Source organism: Salvia miltiorrhiza, chromosome 8, assembly GCF_028751815.1.
Source record: "Salvia miltiorrhiza cultivar Shanhuang (shh) chromosome 8, IMPLAD_Smil_shh, whole genome shotgun sequence".
Lineage (NCBI taxonomy): Eukaryota > Viridiplantae > Streptophyta > Magnoliopsida > Lamiales > Lamiaceae > Salvia > Salvia miltiorrhiza.
The window spans coordinates 50050963-50069053 of NC_080394.1; the positions used below are offsets into that span (position 1 = coordinate 50050963).

An 18091-nucleotide genomic window follows, 5' to 3' on the forward strand; every position below is an offset into this window, starting at 1 on the left:
TTAATTGAGTGGGGCCCATCAAAATTATTGAGTTAATTAAAATAATTTCTTCCTCATTTCACTTTCTTCTTCATCCACTGCCACCCACCTCCGGCGAAGTCGCCGGCATCAGTCACCCCCTCCTCCGGCGAAGTCGCCGGCATCAGCCACCCCCTCCTCTAGCGAAGTCGCCGCCACCCTCGTCTCCCTCTGTCCCCCTCGTTTTTTCTTCCTCTGTCCGCCACCTCCAGCGAGGTCGCCGCCACCACCACCACCGACCACCATCAGTTTTTTCTTTCTCCTCTTCTTTTTTTTCCGGCACCGACCACCCTCAAATTTGCCAACAACCACCACCACCGTCGCCAAAAACCACCACCGCCGCCAACCAGAACCACCCTTCAAAATCCACTCAAAAACCAGAAATCAAAAACCAAATCGGCGAAGGCGAGCCCTAGCCCTAGCCCCCAAATCGGCGCATAGGATGCGACGACCTCACCCAAGTCGGCGCAGGCGAGCCCTAGCCCCCAAATCGGCGCACGACCTCACGCATTTGGGCGGCGAGCTTCGAACCCCCAAATCGCCCAAGGATGCGACGGTGAGAGGGAGGGAGAGAGAGATCGCGAGATCTGTAACGAGAGAGAGAGGGAGAGAGGCGGCGGCGGCCGGAGAGGCGAGAGGCGGCGGCGGCGGTAGGGGTGGCATCCCGCCGGAGAAGAAGAGAGAGGGGCGGCTGCTCTCTATGTGTGTGTTTGTGTGTGTATATGTTTATTTTAAATATAATTTAGGGTTTAATTAGTAACTTAATTAATGATTTTAATTAAGTTAAATTATTTCCATTTTTAGAAAGTGGCCAACTTTAGTGGGACACCCAAAAAGGAAATGTGGCCAACTTTAATGGGACCGAGGGAGTACTAAAATAATAATTACAACTTTAAAAAAAAAAAAAGTTGTAACTTCTTTATCTGTGCTTACAAAAGTGTTTATCAAATTGATATGCAAGTGGATCATGGTTAAAAGTATATTCGAAAGTACGAAAATAAGTTTATATGGAAATGTATGTTTATCTCACCCTAGCACAGTAAAAATTAAATTAAATTAGGTATTATGTTAGACCATTACACACGCACACGCACCAAAAAAAAGACATTGTCATTTAAATACAGACTTTAATTTTCATTTTAAGATAATATATAAAAATCTTTCGTATATACGACTATAGGTATTAATGCACACGAGGGTATACATAAACACATGAAAAAATTATAATCGTAATTGTCTAAAAGTTTTAAAGGATGGAGGATAATTTGTTTTATTTTGTACACTTGTTGAACTTTAATCGAACTTTAATTTATACTACGTAATAATATAAAAATAAGCACAAAGTAGTAGATTAATTCCGTTGTTTCTCAAGATAATCCTCTATGAAAATGACCATCCAATATATTTCACTTAAGTCCTCACAAAAAATAAGAAAATAAATCACTTGAGCTAGGGCGAGACCACAACTCAAATCTGGCCTATTAGAATTGGTTACATAAATAATAAATGTGATGATGATTGTTAATCTAAATTTTTCATAATTACATTGTGTAATATGTCATTGTCTCATAAATCAATTCTTGGTGAGCGGGAAATAATGTATTATAAAAGTGACGTAACTAGTACGAGTGCTGATACGAGTAGTGGCACGGGTAACACGTCCCCTGCACATCAAAGGATACCAAATGGTAAGTTATAGGCCATTCTAATTTTGCTCTCGTAATAGAAAATAGCAACATATCAAACCTGAAGTTTCGGGTTGAGGGAGTCCGGTTGGGGCAAGCTTAGGAGCCATGCCTGCGGTTGATTTCACCTCATCTGTGTCCGAAGGAAGAGATGACGAGGCAGGCGATAAGTGCATTCGCTCCCATAACTCGGAGCAATTGGTTTTCCAGAAACCAACTTTTTCATGTTCGCGGTCATATGTCACAAGTGTATTTTGGAAAATTATAGCTGCCACAAGAAGAGATGCATATTATATCCATCCTTCAATAGTATTTCCTCCGTCCCATTATTGTTGTCATATTATTATATTATTTCACCCTTTAAAAGGTGTGAGTCCTATGCCTTTTAACCAATTTACACTTTCTTCTTAATTCTTGTGTTCAAAAATTTTGGGACAACAATAATGGGACGGAAGGGGTATGGTTTAGACCACATGATAAACCAGACAGTACCTCCCAAAAGAGTGGTTGAATCCTTTCCATTCTGGAAGATCCCAAGACAGTATGCACCATGCACCTTTGAGTGCTGTATGCCAGAACAAAAAGAATCAGTGACCATAAAAGATAACTCTATTCAATGCTAAAAGCAGTGTAATATATTACTCCCTCAATCCCAACTAACTTGATCAATATTTCTTTTTGTGGCCGTCACAACTAAGTTGATCAATTTTCTTATATGGAATAAATTGGGAAAGATCTTTGTCACTTTATTAACTCTATTCACTTGATTACCAAACACACTTAGAACACTAAATACTAACTTCTTAAATTCTGTGCCGAAAAGAAATTGATCCAATTTAGGTGGGACGAAGGGAGTATGTAATTGATCATTGTGCATTACATTGTTAAACAATGTGGGGATAAAATGAAGAAATGGACTTACCCTGAACAAGTAATTTTCAGGGTCCAACAGTAGCTTTTGTCCGTTGCCAAATACCATTTCAACGGACGGAAAAGCTTTTGATAGTTGTGCTGCATCGCTGGAGAAATATCAACATTTAACATCATTGGGTACATAATATAAGTGATAGGAAACGTAAAACTATCAAATGAAAATCATATTACCTTCCAACACCTGAGAAGAAGCAGATATCATTGTAGTTAGGGTCAGGACCTTGTATTCTTTTGAGGGACTGGGTTTCCTTGAGAAGCTACATGCAAAAATGGGAGCTTAGCAACGAAACAACGTCTCTCGAGACTTTCGAAAGTAGTAATCCACAAGATAAACATTACAGCTGCTTTAAAGGCCTCAAATGCCGCATCTGGAAGATAAGCATAGGTTGTGCCACTATCCAGAATAGTTCCATGTTGGCCATCAAAAACATTGGAATTCAGGGGCAGTTTTTTCCCAGCAACACGAATCTCATTCAGCTCGATATTGTAATATGGACTGTTGTCATCCCGAAACTAGAGTAAATGTGTGAGATGTATCGAGTGTACTTGTTAGGATAGAGCCTAACACTCAATTGTAAAACCTCAAAAGTCTTCCTAAACGTACCTGCGAAGAGGGTCGGAATGTGTAAAAGCCATTTCGCTAGGGGGGGAAATTCCTCCAAGAACCATTGAACCACCACCCACATCCATTCCACCATAGCACAACGAAAATGAATCATTGATTACACCTTTTTCAACAAGCTGATCCATGATACTAATATCTCCACGACCTAAACCCATTATTCCATCTGCATGTTGACTGTAAAGATCCCCTGTTTCCATATTCTCACATCCAAAAGTAGCTCGTTGCGGTTCCAGATCACTTTGATTGCCAAATGAAATTATGTCTACTCCCAATACCCCACTGCTAGAACTCATTTCAGCATATTGCCTTTCATAAATACATTGTTCTCTATCAGCATCACAAGTGCAATGAGTGTTGCACTTTAGAGGTTTGTAGGTGCTTGACAAATCCGGTTGGAACCTCGGATCCTATTAAAAGAAAGAGATCTCATAAATTGGATAAAAGAATACAAAAAGCGTAATGTTAATTATTTGTGTATAAGCAAGTGTAATAAGTTCTGTAACTACTATAAGCAGCAAACATGCAGTTATCCAAAATAGTATGGATCGTAGCTAGAGCCCTATTGAATCATTAAGTAAGAAATGAGAAGATGGTAGTCTTTACTCAAAATGATAAAGGGAGGAAAATAGTGTCCAATAAACTGAAAACACACAAGAAAAAGTGCACTTAATTTAAAGGTCAAACAAAATATATCACAGAGATAAATCTAAGAGCACCAGCATTGCTTGAGCCTCTAATTGGCTCATCCATGCTTCGGGCCACTTATGACCCAACTTTGACTCATCATGCTAACTCATATGAATTAGTTTTGATTTTTGAATTTTAATTTTATTTAAAAAAGGAAATTACCCTCCCCAATAGGCTTCGCTTTTTTGGTCGATACCACGGATGACATCGTTCGTTTTCTCGATCGAAATTTTGGCGAAGAGGTCGGTTTCTTCGACCGTGTACGTATGGCGCTTTTCGCCGGCCTTTTTCCTTCCTCGGTGGCCCTTGGCAAATTTTCAATATATTTTTTAATTTAATACAATAGGCGCGTGCGCGATAAATAATCGCACATGAGCCAGGCTCATCCCATCGCGCCACGCCTGTCGTCTGCATCGGTCGGCTCATCGCCAAGGCCGGGTCGAGCCGATGAGTCGGACCGATGCTGATGCTCTAAATGCTCCCCAATTTAGTGAAGCTATGATTTCCCACCTTTCTCTTTCAAGTTGGCTACTCCTTAGAACATAAACCTCATACCTACTCATCCGCTCACTCTTTCCATTTTGTCTCATTTGATGGAAGAATAATTCAATTCATCAGTTGGATCTCAAGGGATACGATAGTAACAAATCAAAGTTGGGGAAAATGAGGCAGCAGTATTGTTCTCACCTTAATTGACACATAGTATGATTTACCAGCTATAAAGACGAGCTAAATTTTTGATTGGTATTAATCAATTTCATGCTCAATCATCACAAAAATTTAATTACCAGATCCATATCCCGCAATACAATCAAAAGATTGAAACTAGTAGGGGTGTTTACTTTAAAGGATTAGCCTTGATAGATAATAATAGTAAGACTAATCCCTTATTTTTTACTTTGATGGGGTGAAACTTTGGGTTATCCCAATGCCCTTGATTATTTCTGTCATTCAAGCTAGTTTTGCTTGATTCTTATCACATTGAAAGGGTGGATTGGAGAAATCACTCAATCACGCATCTTATCAATCATACGAAGTAAACAACCACGAAAGAAAAGAAGAGAAGAGCTGCAATATAGCAACCCTAACCGCAATTTTCAATCGCAAATGCTGCCACCAAACTAACTCGAAAAAGAAAAACAGAGAGAGGGGGAGCGAACCTGATGCATTCCACACTGTTCACAAGTCGAGCAAGGAACATAAGTAACAGTACTGCCAGTATCTACTATGAGAGCGAACATCTGCGGCGGCGTCCCGATCCACAGCCGAGTCGTATAATACCTGCAGCGCCGCATCATAATTCACCAGACAAATAAATAATCAGATATTCAATAACGGATCTCGCATAATGTCAAATTGAAACAGAGAATAAGGCGCAGACCCGTTGCGGAGGAGATCGTCATGGAGAGGCATGCGAGCGTTGGGAGTGGTGCGCGAGTGGAGATGGCGACGGGAGAAAAAGTCCTCATTGAGGCGGTGGCTGTTGCGCTGCTTGAGAAACAGGGGCAAGATCATGGTGTTGCCTCTACTGCTCGTGTTATTGACGAATGCAATCGAATGGAGATGCGGAGAATTCGATCGAGATACAGCGGCGGAGACGGCGGTGGCGAAGAAGAGGATGGCGAGAGTCAGTAGCCAACCCATTTCTTAACGATGATCGATTGCGCTGCACCGGTGTTGCGGTGGCCGAGGAAGAGAGTAAGAGATCCCGGTGTGATGTAGAAGAGATTTTCTCTAATCTATATATATATATATATATATATATTTATTTTTTTCTCAAGTTGACTTTGAATGTTTTTTTTTACTTTGCAAGTCAATGGCCGACGATACCAGGAGACGGTGGAGTATAAAATATAGAGTCTAGTAAAACTTTTTTGCAGTCCCGGTTTATCGGTTTGATGCTTTATTTATTTTTTAATTTTTTGGTTCGATTCCTTATTTTTAGATTTTCATGTTTAATTTGATTTTATGTATTAAAAAAAAGTATAGAGCTCCTTATTTCAACTCGATTTGATTTATCTCGTGTATTTGACGATCTATATATTTCTACGTATTAACTATACTTAATGCCTAAAGACGGACGTCCTGAATTCGAATCCATCGTCGTGCGATTTATAAATTTCTTTATTTATTTATTTGTATAATTTATCAAAAAAAATATCGAATTTATATCAACCTATGGGATGACTGTTAAAGTCTTTTAAATAAAGCAATAACTTGTAAACATTCATTCTAATTTGAGTTTACCAATTTTCAGTTAACATTTATTAAATATATCTTTATACCTCAATAAATAATATTCCAACTTCCGAAAGTATATGGAAACTAAAAAAACTACCCTTGCAAATTGAACATTAAAATTCTCAACATTTGATTGTTAGCTCGCGCATTATAATGACAACGAAGCGCAACTCAATGGATAAGACGTTTCTCTTTCAACCAATAAATCGAATCAAGATTCGAGTCACCACAAGAGAAAATAAAAAACTACTACTGTGATTGATTCTCTCAAAAAAATATGCGCGTCTGAGTCCAACATGTAAATGCGGATGTCATATTAAAATTAGGTGAAAGATCATTTTTGCATCAAATTTTGATAGGTGAAACCGTGAAACGAAATGAAATAAATTGGGCTGACTTAATAGGAATAAATAAATTGCAAAGAAGTATATATATTGAATTACAATTTGATGAAAGCATGAGTTGCTAAAGGCAGACTCTGAGCTCGAAGTTGTGGCTACAACATTTTACAACCTTGCCTTCTTCAACCCAATGCCATAAAAATCTATATTATATTAAAAAGGGAGTTTCCAATTTGAAATCAACTTCAAATTAATTTCAAAATTGAGTTGCAATTTTGTAGTTATAATAAAATTGAAGGTTTATATTTAAACTTTATATTTTTCCTTTTATTTTCATTTTCTTTAACTTCTTATTTGTTGTTACATTTCTTTCCAAAATTGTGAAATTCGATTAATTATAAAATATTTAATATGCATATCAAATTAAAGATCACGATAAGAGCTTTAATATGATATATTTTATGAAAATATTTGATTCTAAATGTAAAAATTAAATTTGTTTAAATATTAAAGTTTTATAAATTTCTCTCTCCTCTCTTATCTTTTTTGAATAAATATATTTTTAATTCTTTTTAAGGGATAATTGCGTGAAAATACACAAACTTTGGCAAAAATCCATATTTGACGCGAAGTTAGGATTTTACATTTTAATACACCAACTTTCGTTGTTGTCCAAATTTGACACGACTTAATTCTTAAAAATTCAAAAAATAACCCCTTTTTGTAAATAATTATACAAAGACCCACTTATGTTATTATTTGATCCGCACCTAAAATGGTTTAAAAGAAAACATCATAAGGAAATATCTTGTTTTGGTTTAAATGTCCCAAATTATAACATAAGTGGGTCTTTGTATAATTATTTACAAAAAGGGGTTATTTTTTGAATTTTTAAGAATTAAGTCATGTCAAATTTGGACAACAACGAAAGTTGATGTATTAAAATGTAAAATCCTAACTTCGCGTCAAATATGGATTTTTGGCAAAGTTTATGTATTTATGTGCAATTTTCCCTTCTTTTTAATTAGCATTTTATTTTTAGTTTTTTTAACTTATTTTTTTATTTTTGTTTTTCATAATATCAAATTGTATAATTGTGAATTTTTTTTTCAATATTCAATTCAAATATATTCAATTAAAATTAATTTTTTATTATATTTAAAGTATTAATTTTATATAAATATAAAAATTAAAAATATTTTTCCGTGCATTGCACGGGATGCAAATGCTAGTTAAATAAAAAAGGCAGTTTAATTTCTAGCAAAATCATTCCCTATATGTAACTCACAGCCAATTTTTTGTTGGGAGTTACTGAATTCATACAAAGGTTAGTTCATCCGACGTCACGGCTTCTTCCAATCCGGTGGCAGCAAGAGCCTTCCGTAGCACCACCAGCTCTTCTCCTGCGTCGCATATGTAGGCTGACGCTTGTCTCCCAGAAAGCGTCGCTCCTTCCATGCTATCTATGTAATCCTGTTAGTTGTTACACCCAAAATGCCACAATATGAGATCAAAACTCGAATCTCAACTATATAAAAGTTCGTTCGAGCTTGTTCAATGAGCTCGACACTACGCAGCTAGTTAGCTCGTGAGCAACCCCGTTAAGTGAACTAGCTTCAACATAAGCAAATGATGAATTTAGAATAACATTTGAAAAAAAAAAATCTAAATTTAAAAAGCTTGGTTTTGCCCGTAAGCCTCGAAGTGTTCGAAAAAATGAGCTCTGGCCCGCCTCGATAATAAACTGAGTCAAGCTTGAGCTTAGTGCTACTCAGCTAGGTTCGACTATGTTACACCCTTATTGCTATAGCAACTACTAGTTCTGGAAGTAATTGGTTGTTTACGAGAAAGAGTGACTACAAAATGCCAGCGACGAGCTACAACATGCACCTAATGCAAAAATGATTCCTATAATGTAAAATCCATCAATACATAGTGAAAGAGGCTGACCTGTTTAGTGTAGGAGCCAGCCAGGAAGAAGTTCTTGATTGGCGTCTTCTGGTCGGGTCTGAATGGATCTTTACCAGGCCCTTCTCGATACAACGACTGTGCAATTTTGACAACAGATGACCAGGTGACCTCCAGACCTTGGGAAGATGGGAACAGCTCCAAAACCTGATAGGGCCAACATGATAACAAATATTTGTCACGGCTTACCAAAAACAAAAAATCAAAGCTTATATAAAGCATAAAAGACATTCTAGGCTAAAAACCCATTACTAGTTGCTGTTAGTAGAATCAGGGTTTGCCAGTATACTGTACCAGTCAACTCGCCAAATATGTGGCTTTTGATTTGAAAGTCACCGTTAGTTGCCAGTGAAAATCATTACTAGTTTCTAAAATCATTAATACTCAAAGGTTTTGTCTATTAGACTAGTAGCGTATTTCAAGAGAGCCGAACAGTGGAAGTAAGGGCTACCTGCTTCGATACTCTCTCTATGATTTCCTTGTTCGGTAGACGCATGTAAGGGTCCCCAGGAGTAAGTACACACCTATTTAACAAACATAACATAGTGAGGCCGTGCAGAAACCATAAGAAAAGATATAACTCGTTCACATCATTCCTCTGCTCAAGGCAGCAAAACATAAGCAGCATTTTCTTACTGAAGCAATGAGCCTTGGCCCTCAAGGTAATAATCCTCTGGCGACGAGAGTGCAAGGTCTGAAAAACACGAGAAATCCGCATCCGGAGTGTAAAGTAGATTGTCCAGACCTGCGGCTTGCCTCAATTGCCTGACCATCTAAGAGTTAACAAATTTGACAGCAAAACACATTCTCTTTGAAGAAAAAAAAACTATGACAGTCGTAGAAGTAGCTAATGCTCACCTTGCACGTTCCAAGTCCCTTAGCTCCGTAACCCAGCCATTATATCGCAATTGCACTGTGACAACAGGTACTCCAACCAGTTTGTAAATATTGTCAAAGAATTTTGAGTCCCTCCAGCTTTGGGGAAGTAATCTTTTAATTCCAGGGACATCACAAGCTGCAATCACAAATTTTTTTCTGAAGTCTATCCAGCAAGAGGGAAAAACAGAAACGAGAGACACTGACAAGTTCATGCCACTGACCTGCTACATAAGCATCGGCTTTTATGATTTGCTTTTGAGTAGCCTGAGAAAAGGAATACCATTTTATTAGTCCTCATGCCTGGCAAGCACTAGAAACTCACACAATATTTCATCATTAAGTAGGGAACACAGCCTTAACGTCATAACTTTACAACGAATACAACATTCATTCTGATGCACAGAATGCCCAAGTATAATTGGCCTTAAAACTAATTCAAGTTTTGCAAAATGAACTATAAGAAAATACATCCTAGCAACCACTTTCGCAACCTTATACATATAAAACTGCGTAAATTGGAAATCTAGGATGGTACAACAATTTTTCTTTCCTTATACTATTATTTATTTTCCAACATAAAAGCATTGGGTTTAATCAACAAAGAAATGTCGCTAATGGAATCGTGAATATTAAATATAAACCCACTGTTATTGGCATGATTTATTTTGTATGCGATATAATTATCCTTAAATTGGACTAAGATATATTAACAAGGTTCTGTATGATTGCCAAGGAATTTTGAAAAGTTAAACGACAAGTTAGGACAGGTTGAAAAATAAGTCATCTGAATAATGAAGCAAGTACCTTGGAAATGGCAAGCCCCTTTACATATATACCTCCATCGGCAGCTTTATCATAAAGGATTTCTCTGCATCCCCACCTCAAATGGATCCTAGCATAGCGAACGGGTAAAAAGAAATTAATCGATAAACCAACCAAGAACTGTGGGTACATATAACGACCAGTATATATTTGTGGTCACCTGCCACCCTTTTCCAAGATATAGTTTTTGATTGGACCACTCAAATAAACATCTGGAGAACCTTTAAGCATGCGAAGTAGGGAGGCCTCGGTTTTAGTAGCAAAAAGTGAAAATATAGTGAGCATACAGCGTGCACTAATATTATCACAGTCGATGAACCCCAGGGCATAAGCAACAGGATCCCACATCCTCTGAATGCTCTTACGAGTCCCCCCTTTAGACATGAACCAGTCCGAGAAGCTTATCTGTTGTATTATATAGCAAAGCAATTACTAGAAGCCTATAAATTTAATGTAGCTACTTTAAATTTAAAAACAAAAGGATAAATAACCCTTTCGAATTCTGCTTCACTGAATCCAGGGTGAAATAGGCTTTATATTACCAATTGAATAATTCATTCTACTTTATCCATCTGTTGTTCGTTTCTTATTCTCTCTAAAAAAATTATCACTCATGTGCTCCTACTCTTGATATGCACCTTCCTCACACACTTCACTAACAAAATAAGAAACAGACTAAGGAGAGAACACGAACATTGTCTAGATCCCGTATGTTGCGCATAGCTCCATCTGGATCAACAAGGGCCCTTACAACTGGACTAAGGGCAAGAGCCACTGCATTTCTTGCTTTATCATAAGGCTGCACGTAAGAGCGGAAACACATTACAGAGGTTTCTTTAACTGCTAAGACAATAAAATACAGAAACCATAGTCTTTATTCTTAATCTACCTACTGTCTTCATACTATTACATCACGATGCAAATGTAGCTAAAGACTGAAAGTTCTTTTCACCAAGACAAGTAAGCGATGATCAAAGGAAAGAAAAAAACAACCCAGATGAGATACCACTATGCTACACAATGCTAAAATATATTGTTCCTTCAGTGAAGCAGACAGACATGCAGCAAGCACCAGGTACCTCAAGCTGATTTGTCGTCAAGAATGCATTAATTCCATGAAGTGGCGCTCCAACTGGGAAGCGGAAATCAAGTTCTGCAATTAAAGATGCAACTAAATCAAACATGCAATGTTTTATATGATTGCACGACCTGACTGATTATTTTTCAAACATATTGATCATACCGCCAATTTCACCGCCTTTGTTGACAAAAGTGTGAGTGTGATCCTTCACAAGCAAATTTTTCTCAGCTCCGACCTGGGCAAAATTCGGTAACAAATAATTAGGCCATCACATAAAACATGATTACCTAACCTATATGTAATTTCAGGAAGATTCACTTCACATATGGTTAGGCAGCCTATATCTAATTTAGCTTGTTCCACTGTTCCACAAGCAAATCGATCACTCATGTCTTTTCCAACAAGGAGGAGCAAACTGGTTTTACCTTTTTCAACAAACGAAACAGATTGTTGTAGCATCCGAAGAAAACGTGCAATCCCATTTCAATGTGATTTCCCTTCTTGTCTACAAATGAACCAACTTTTCCACCAATGAAAGACCTAGAGTCATATATATCCACCTGCATTCACATCATGTAGCTCATCAAAAGACACAAACAACTATATTTCCTAAAACAAAATTATTTATTTGCCTACAAAATGGCAGAAAGCATATAGCTCGTATACTGACAAACAGCTGAAGACCATTGGTTATCAAGGGAACAATTACCTCGTGGCCTTGGTCCAAAAGCTCCACCGCAGTCGACATGCCAGCAAGCCCAGCTCCGATGATTGCCACTTTTAGCTTCGGGCCGCGGTAATGCTCAGGTTCCGGTGGAAATAAACCTTTTGGAGCTGCAAGACAAATAATCCAAGTTTATTGCCACAATTCTCCTCGAACTCCCAAAAACAAAGGGGGAAAAAAAGGAACAAATTAACAAAATAAATAAGCATAGGGGCAGAGAGAGAGAAGGGGAAGAAAACCAATAATCACACTCGAATGAGATGAAGGGTTACTGTTCAATTTACAAAGGAGCAGTGCAAACAACATCCATCTAAAATCAATGACAAAAACTAGAATCAAGCAAGTCCCACATAACAAAAGGCAAACTTGATTCAACTTCCATAATCCCAAAGTGATCAGCAGCTCAATTTCACCTACCATTAGTGCTCATGTCGGAGACATTGGAGTCCAAATCGGAGCGGATTGTGGCCCTACGAAATCTCTTGAGCTGCTTAGCAGAAGACCCGATACGGAAATCGGAGCGGTTCCCATTTGCCGGAAAGCAAAGAGAAGCGGAAGCAGCAGCAGAAGCAGCCATGCACCAACTCTTTCTTCTTCCTCTCCTGCTGCCCCAGTTTGAAGTTCAATTCTCACAAATGAGAATTGATAAAGAAAGAGAGGAGGGAAGGGTGAAGGGGATTAGGCAGCGGCTTATTTATTTGGGGTATCTGAAGAGAAGAAGATGCTGATGGTGGAATTTGTCTGGATTCCAAACCGAATTTTGACCTCTCTGTGTGTGTGTTTTTCTTTATTTATATTACTATTCTCTTGTTGGAACTGATTTTGTTGGGCTGTGTTTGGCATCGCCGTGACTTTTGCCGTCAAATGGCCGTTTATTTGGAAGGCTGAATTAATTGCACGTTGCTCGTTTTGCCCCAAAAAAAGCAAGAAACATAGGCAGCCAGTTGGTTTTGGATGAACACACCGTTCATATCAAAATCAGATTATTCGGCTCCTAAATTTCTGTCATAATTTCAATTGGTAATAAAATTATATTAAATTAATAATTCGATTTATCGTCCTACTTTTTATATTTTTTATATAAAATTAAAATTTGATAAAAATTCAGAAATTACCACACAACTAATTTTTAAAGTTCATATTCAAAATATAAATTTGATGAAAATTCAATAATTATCACGCTACATTTTAAAATTTATATATATAATTAAATTTTTATTAAAGTTCAGTATTTTACTGACAAATAATTCTTTTTTTTATATAAATAGCATAAGTAAATAAAGAAATTTAAAGATCACAATACTGTGGACTCGAATACAACAAATTTCAATGAACTCGAATACAGGGTCTCAAGCCTTGGACATTAAATACATACGGCTATGCCAACGATAATTAATTATTTATTTTATAGTGATGAGTTTGCATTTTTTTTTTTTTTTTTTGAGAATGATGGGTTTGAAAGTGTCATTTAAATTAATTTGAGTTTGGGAGTTGACTTTTTAATTGTAGCATAGATGAGGTGTATTCTTGTACGAGCGAGTCCCACAAATTTATACTTTTATTTAAAGTGGTATTTTATTGCATTAAAAGGTCAAAAATAATCATAGTTTTTTCTTAAAATAATTGTCACTTTTTTATCTGTATTTACAAAAGTTTTAGTCAAATAATATGCAATTGGATCACGGTTAATGATATACTCGATGGTTCGAAAATAAGTATATGGAAAAGTGTTTTTATTTGATTCTCTGGCCCAGTAAAAATATGTTAGACCATCTTACGCACACAAAAAAAGAAAAAAGAAAAAAGAAAAAAGGAAAAAAAAGACAGTCATTTAAATACTATCTTTTTTGCTCAAACAAAAAATACTATCTTTAATTTTCATTTCAAGACAATATAAAAAAAATCTTTCATATAGGGATATATCAGGGCTGGCAAATCGTGCGTGTCAGATCGTTATCAGGTCGACCTGATAAGGCCAAACCTGAACACGATCTGTTAAGGAAGTGCTCGACATGAACACAAACCCGACACGATTTACTCAAACCCGAACACGACACGAATCTGACACGAATACGATAACAACACGATTTGAATCGTGTTGACACGATACGATATGATTAAAACTTGATTAAACACGAAATCTTAAAGGTTAAAGTGTAGAAAGAATTAAAAATTTAAAATAAATATTTAATAAAAATAATATTATTAACTCTATCGAGTGACACGAAATTATCAGGTCGACACGATAAGGACACGAATCTAATAACACTTGACACTAATCTATTAATTTCGTGTGATTTCGTATCGTGCTTTCGTGTCGAATCCTAATATATCTTGCTATTAATGCACATTAATTAAGTCATTAATGAGACACGAGGGTATACATAAACACACGTAAAAGTTATAATTGTATTTGTCTAAAAAGTAAACGTAAGGCTATTTTAAAGAATGGAGGGATAATTTGTTGTATTTTGTAAACTTGTTGAACTTAAATCGAACTTTAATTTACATTGTGTAATATAAAAATATACAAAAAATAGAAGATTAACTTTATTTATTTTGTAATGCTCAATTTGTTATTGCGATAAATATCTAATTCTCGCAACAAATTGTATTTATAAATTTAAATGAATTCAGATAATAATTAACGAGTTTTTTCATAAATATTTGAGACTAGAATGAATAATAAAATTAATTTTTAATTGTATTTGAAAAGAGTATAAATACATAAATTTTAATTAGGCATATTTGTGTAATTGAACTGCTTCATCAATTTTATTTTATCGTCGTGATTCATTGTAACCAGCCCCGTTCCGGAGATTTCATGGGCCCTAGGCGAAATGAGAAAAAATGACCCTTTTAATTGAATATGCTTGTGTGCTTGTGGGCCCTTTTTTTTAATAGAATAAGATTGGAGCTTTTGAGTTTGTATGTATTTTTTACTGATGAGGCCCATTGTACAACTAAAAAAATTATTTTCATATAATAATAGCAATAAAAATAAAAAAATTGGGGCCCCATTCTGCCCTGGGCCCTAGGCGGTCGCACCCCTCGCCTATGCCCAGGGCCGGGCCTGATTGTAACCAATAATTTCAGACAGAAACTCTATCCAATTTTTTTTTTGTTATAATTTATATTTATAAATTACAAATTAAAAGAATGCTCCATCAAAATTTGAAAAGCTAATCTATCTATCTATCTATTATTAAATAGAATACATATTGAAGACCTCTCCTTCATTCTCTATCCTATGTGGCACTCCCACAAGTGAGTATTTTGATCATTCTCAATTCTATATTATATGGCATTTTTACATCTTTTCTTCATCCATCCCTCATTGAAATTATCCTAAACTTCATCAATTCATAATCTATATAAAAGGCTCAATCTTCATGTAGACATTAGGCCATCTATTTTTTCCACATTGATATTATATTTAATCATTGAAAAATATAGATAAAGAAATACTTATAATATGTATTTCAAACAAATAGTTTTCCACATATTTTTATAACTGCAATAATTTTTCACATTAAATTTATAATAAACTTCATAATTCAAAATCTAAAAAGTCGAAATTAAATTTCAATATTTGCAAACCTAAATAAAAGTATAGATGTTTATGAAATAAATAGGTTCTGAAACTGAACTTGGTTAAAGTAAATAAAATGATCGTTAGATATATTTTAAATAAATAAGTAATTTAATTTAATTTACTCAGGAAAAATAATTTCACATAAATTATCCTTCCTGAATTGATCTTACACATTCTCATATATATTGAATTTATACTAAGATATATGTGTAATAAATAAAATTTTCAATTTAATTTTTCATGTAAAATAATTTGAAATAAATATGCATTTCCACATTAATCTCATAATGATATATCTAAATAAAAGGCTTAATCTTCATTCATTTATTAGCTTATCAATTATCATCATTCCCACATTGATATTTTATCATTGCGCATTGATCTTTATTGAACTTCACTATGAAAAAAACATAAATAAAAGGATACTTTTCAGATGCATTTAAAATAAATAGATTATTCAATTAAATTTGGTCATGAAAAATAATTTCAAATAAATTATCATTCTTGATTTGATCTAACACATGCTCATATATATTGAATCTATATTAAATCTCACAATTCACAATTTAAATAAAATGATTATTAAACTTTACCATTTAAAAATCTAAATAAAAAAAATACTTAACTTTGAAAAAATAATAAAAATATATTTGAAATAAATAGGTTCTTATTGTTTGAAATTTTATCGAGATTATTAACTAATTATTGTTTGATATTTTATTTATTTATATACATATTTTATAAATTTAAACAAATTCGAGAAATTAGTTGATATTATTATATGGGTTTAGGACGAGAATTAGTATTAAAATCAGCACATATCTAATAGGAAAATAGAATACTCCTATGTGTCATCACCATATTTTTGCATTTTTATTTATCCTAATTCTATAAACATTTTCATATTTTTTCATTCTTATTTATCTAAATCTTCTCATCGAACATTGATTTTTTATGAGATTTCACCAAAATAAAATCTATATAAATGGATTTTCTTACTCTCCAAACCAAAAATCCACATTTAATTGGTGAAGTGATTGAGATTAATACAATTTTAATTGCAATAAAAGTTGATCAAATTTATTTAGTTGAATAAAAAATTATTTAATTTTTTAAAAAATTAATATTTGTGATTAAATAAATTATTTCTTCATTTTAATTTGGTCATGAAATAAGATATTTTGCAAATATATATATTTTTATTACATATTGATTTTTTATGAAAATTTACCAATTGAAATACTACATAAATTGATACGATATAATTTGAATATCACATCAATTTTCTCAAGCCTTAGACGAGATGATTCTCAGAACTTAGTTATGGTTTTTCAAACTTCAAACAAGATGATTCTCACAAATCAAATTTAATCTTTCAAACTCCAAACGAAATGATGCTTGAAACTCAGTTATGATATTTTAAGCTCTAAATAAGATGATGGACAAATGATGATTTTTTAAGCTCTATACAAGATGATGTTTAGAAGTTAGTTATAATCTCACAAGCTTCAGATTATATAATCTAACAAGTCAGCCATGGTCTTTCAAACTCATAATAATGAAAATAATGTTTAGAAGTGAATTATGATATTTAAAGCATCAGATAGTGATGTTCAAACGATTGACGCTGTCACACCCCAATTCTGGAAGGAATTAACTATAATCGAGGTGCAACTAATTCATAGAAATAATCAAGGAACAACCTTGTTAAAACCCGAATAAAATAACAAGTCGGGCTAGTCCCCTTTGGATCACAAGTTTAGTGTCATGCTTCTGATAACCAACATTTAGAATGAAATACTTGTGAAATAATAGTCTCGGCTCAACAAAATATATAGAAGTTGAGAGTCTAAGCTCGATAAGAAACATAATTCAGAATTTACATAAAGGTCTTATGTTAGAGAAACAAGAGACAAAAGAGCTAGTACAACAGCGGAAGACAAAATACGGAGTTGAACCTTAGCCTCAACTCGCCTTGTCAGCACCGACCAATCAATCTGAAAAACATTTGAAAGTATTTTTGGGCTAAGTACTATTGTACTTAGTGGGCTAGCATTTTTGTAAACATTTCATAATCATAAGAGCAGTTTATCCAATTATACTTGACATGACTTAGAAGGTTTTTAAATTCAAGTAACTTCTAAACATGTCAAAATATTTTATAATATTGCGCGCAATTGTCACATTCCCTTTCCGTTACTCGCTGTGATCCCGGACCTTTTAGCCACCGACGGATCCATTACTCCTGCTTACTTGAACTGAGGGCGTAACCCAATCAAGTTCCCATTTGGGACCCAATGCTCCGGAACACATCCCGTCGAGCACCTTTATAACGCCTCATACATGATTAGTGCCCGAATGGAGATCAACCCACCGAGTCAGCTAATAGGTGTACACAATTCTCAAATAATGTGTTAGGTCAAGAGAGAAGCTCGATCGATTCATTGTTGCGAGCCTTAAACAGAGCATAGTGCACAAAATATTTTATCGGA

General features: G+C 34.9%; 2 protein-coding genes across 2 annotated transcripts; both read right to left on the bottom strand.

The window, feature by feature from the left end:
• Positions 1-1399: 1399 nt before the first annotated feature.
• Positions 1400-5770, bottom strand: LOC130998870 (aspartic proteinase 36-like). Its single transcript, XM_057924293.1, has 9 exons — positions 5330-5770; positions 5109-5229; positions 3241-3668; positions 2976-3132; positions 2808-2893; positions 2626-2722; positions 2196-2268; positions 1765-1971; positions 1400-1682 (listed from the first exon to the last, which is right to left on the bottom strand). Exons 1-9 carry the CDS (start codon positions 5590-5592, stop codon positions 1621-1623), a joined length of 1494 nt encoding a protein of 497 aa, XP_057780276.1. The 5' UTR covers positions 5593-5770; the 3' UTR covers positions 1400-1620.
• A 1866-nt stretch (positions 5771-7636) lies between these two features.
• On the bottom strand, positions 7637-12912 carry LOC130998871 (zeta-carotene desaturase, chloroplastic/chromoplastic-like). The gene is made up of 14 exons (XM_057924294.1): positions 12422-12912; positions 11990-12114; positions 11706-11840; positions 11443-11515; positions 11279-11352; positions 10894-10998; positions 10360-10604; positions 10182-10269; positions 9599-9641; positions 9357-9513; positions 9135-9263; positions 8950-9022; positions 8481-8645; positions 7637-8003 (listed from the first exon to the last, which is right to left on the bottom strand). Exons 1-14 carry the CDS (start codon positions 12579-12581, stop codon positions 7848-7850), a joined length of 1728 nt encoding a protein of 575 aa, XP_057780277.1. The 5' UTR covers positions 12582-12912; the 3' UTR covers positions 7637-7847.
• Between the last annotated feature and the right edge of the window lie 5179 nt (positions 12913-18091).

Bases quoted from the DNA above. Each gene is read 5' to 3' on its own strand.
- LOC130998870 (XM_057924293.1), bottom strand. From the start codon at position 5,592: ATGGGTTGGCTACTGACTCTCGCCATCCTCTTCTTCGCCACCGCCGTC. The intron at 5,230-5,329 runs GTCTGCGCCTTA...GCGGCGCTGCAG, and splicing joins GACGATCTCCTCCGCAACGG to GTATTATACGACTCGGCTGT. The intron at 1,683-1,764 runs GTTTGATATGTT...TTTGATGTGCAG, and splicing joins CCCTCAACCCGAAACTTCAG to GGGACGTGTTACCCGTGCCA.
- LOC130998871 (XM_057924294.1), bottom strand. From the start codon at position 12,581: ATGGCTGCTTCTGCTGCTGCTTCCGCTTCTCTTTGCTTTCCGGCAAAT. The intron at 11,353-11,442 runs GTATGATCAATA...CTTTAATTGCAG, and splicing joins CAAAGGCGGTGAAATTGGCG to AACTTGATTTCCGCTTCCCA. The intron at 9,514-9,598 runs GTCAGTGGCATG...TTGTGATTGCAG, and splicing joins AGCCGATGCTTATGTAGCAG to CTTGTGATGTCCCTGGAATT.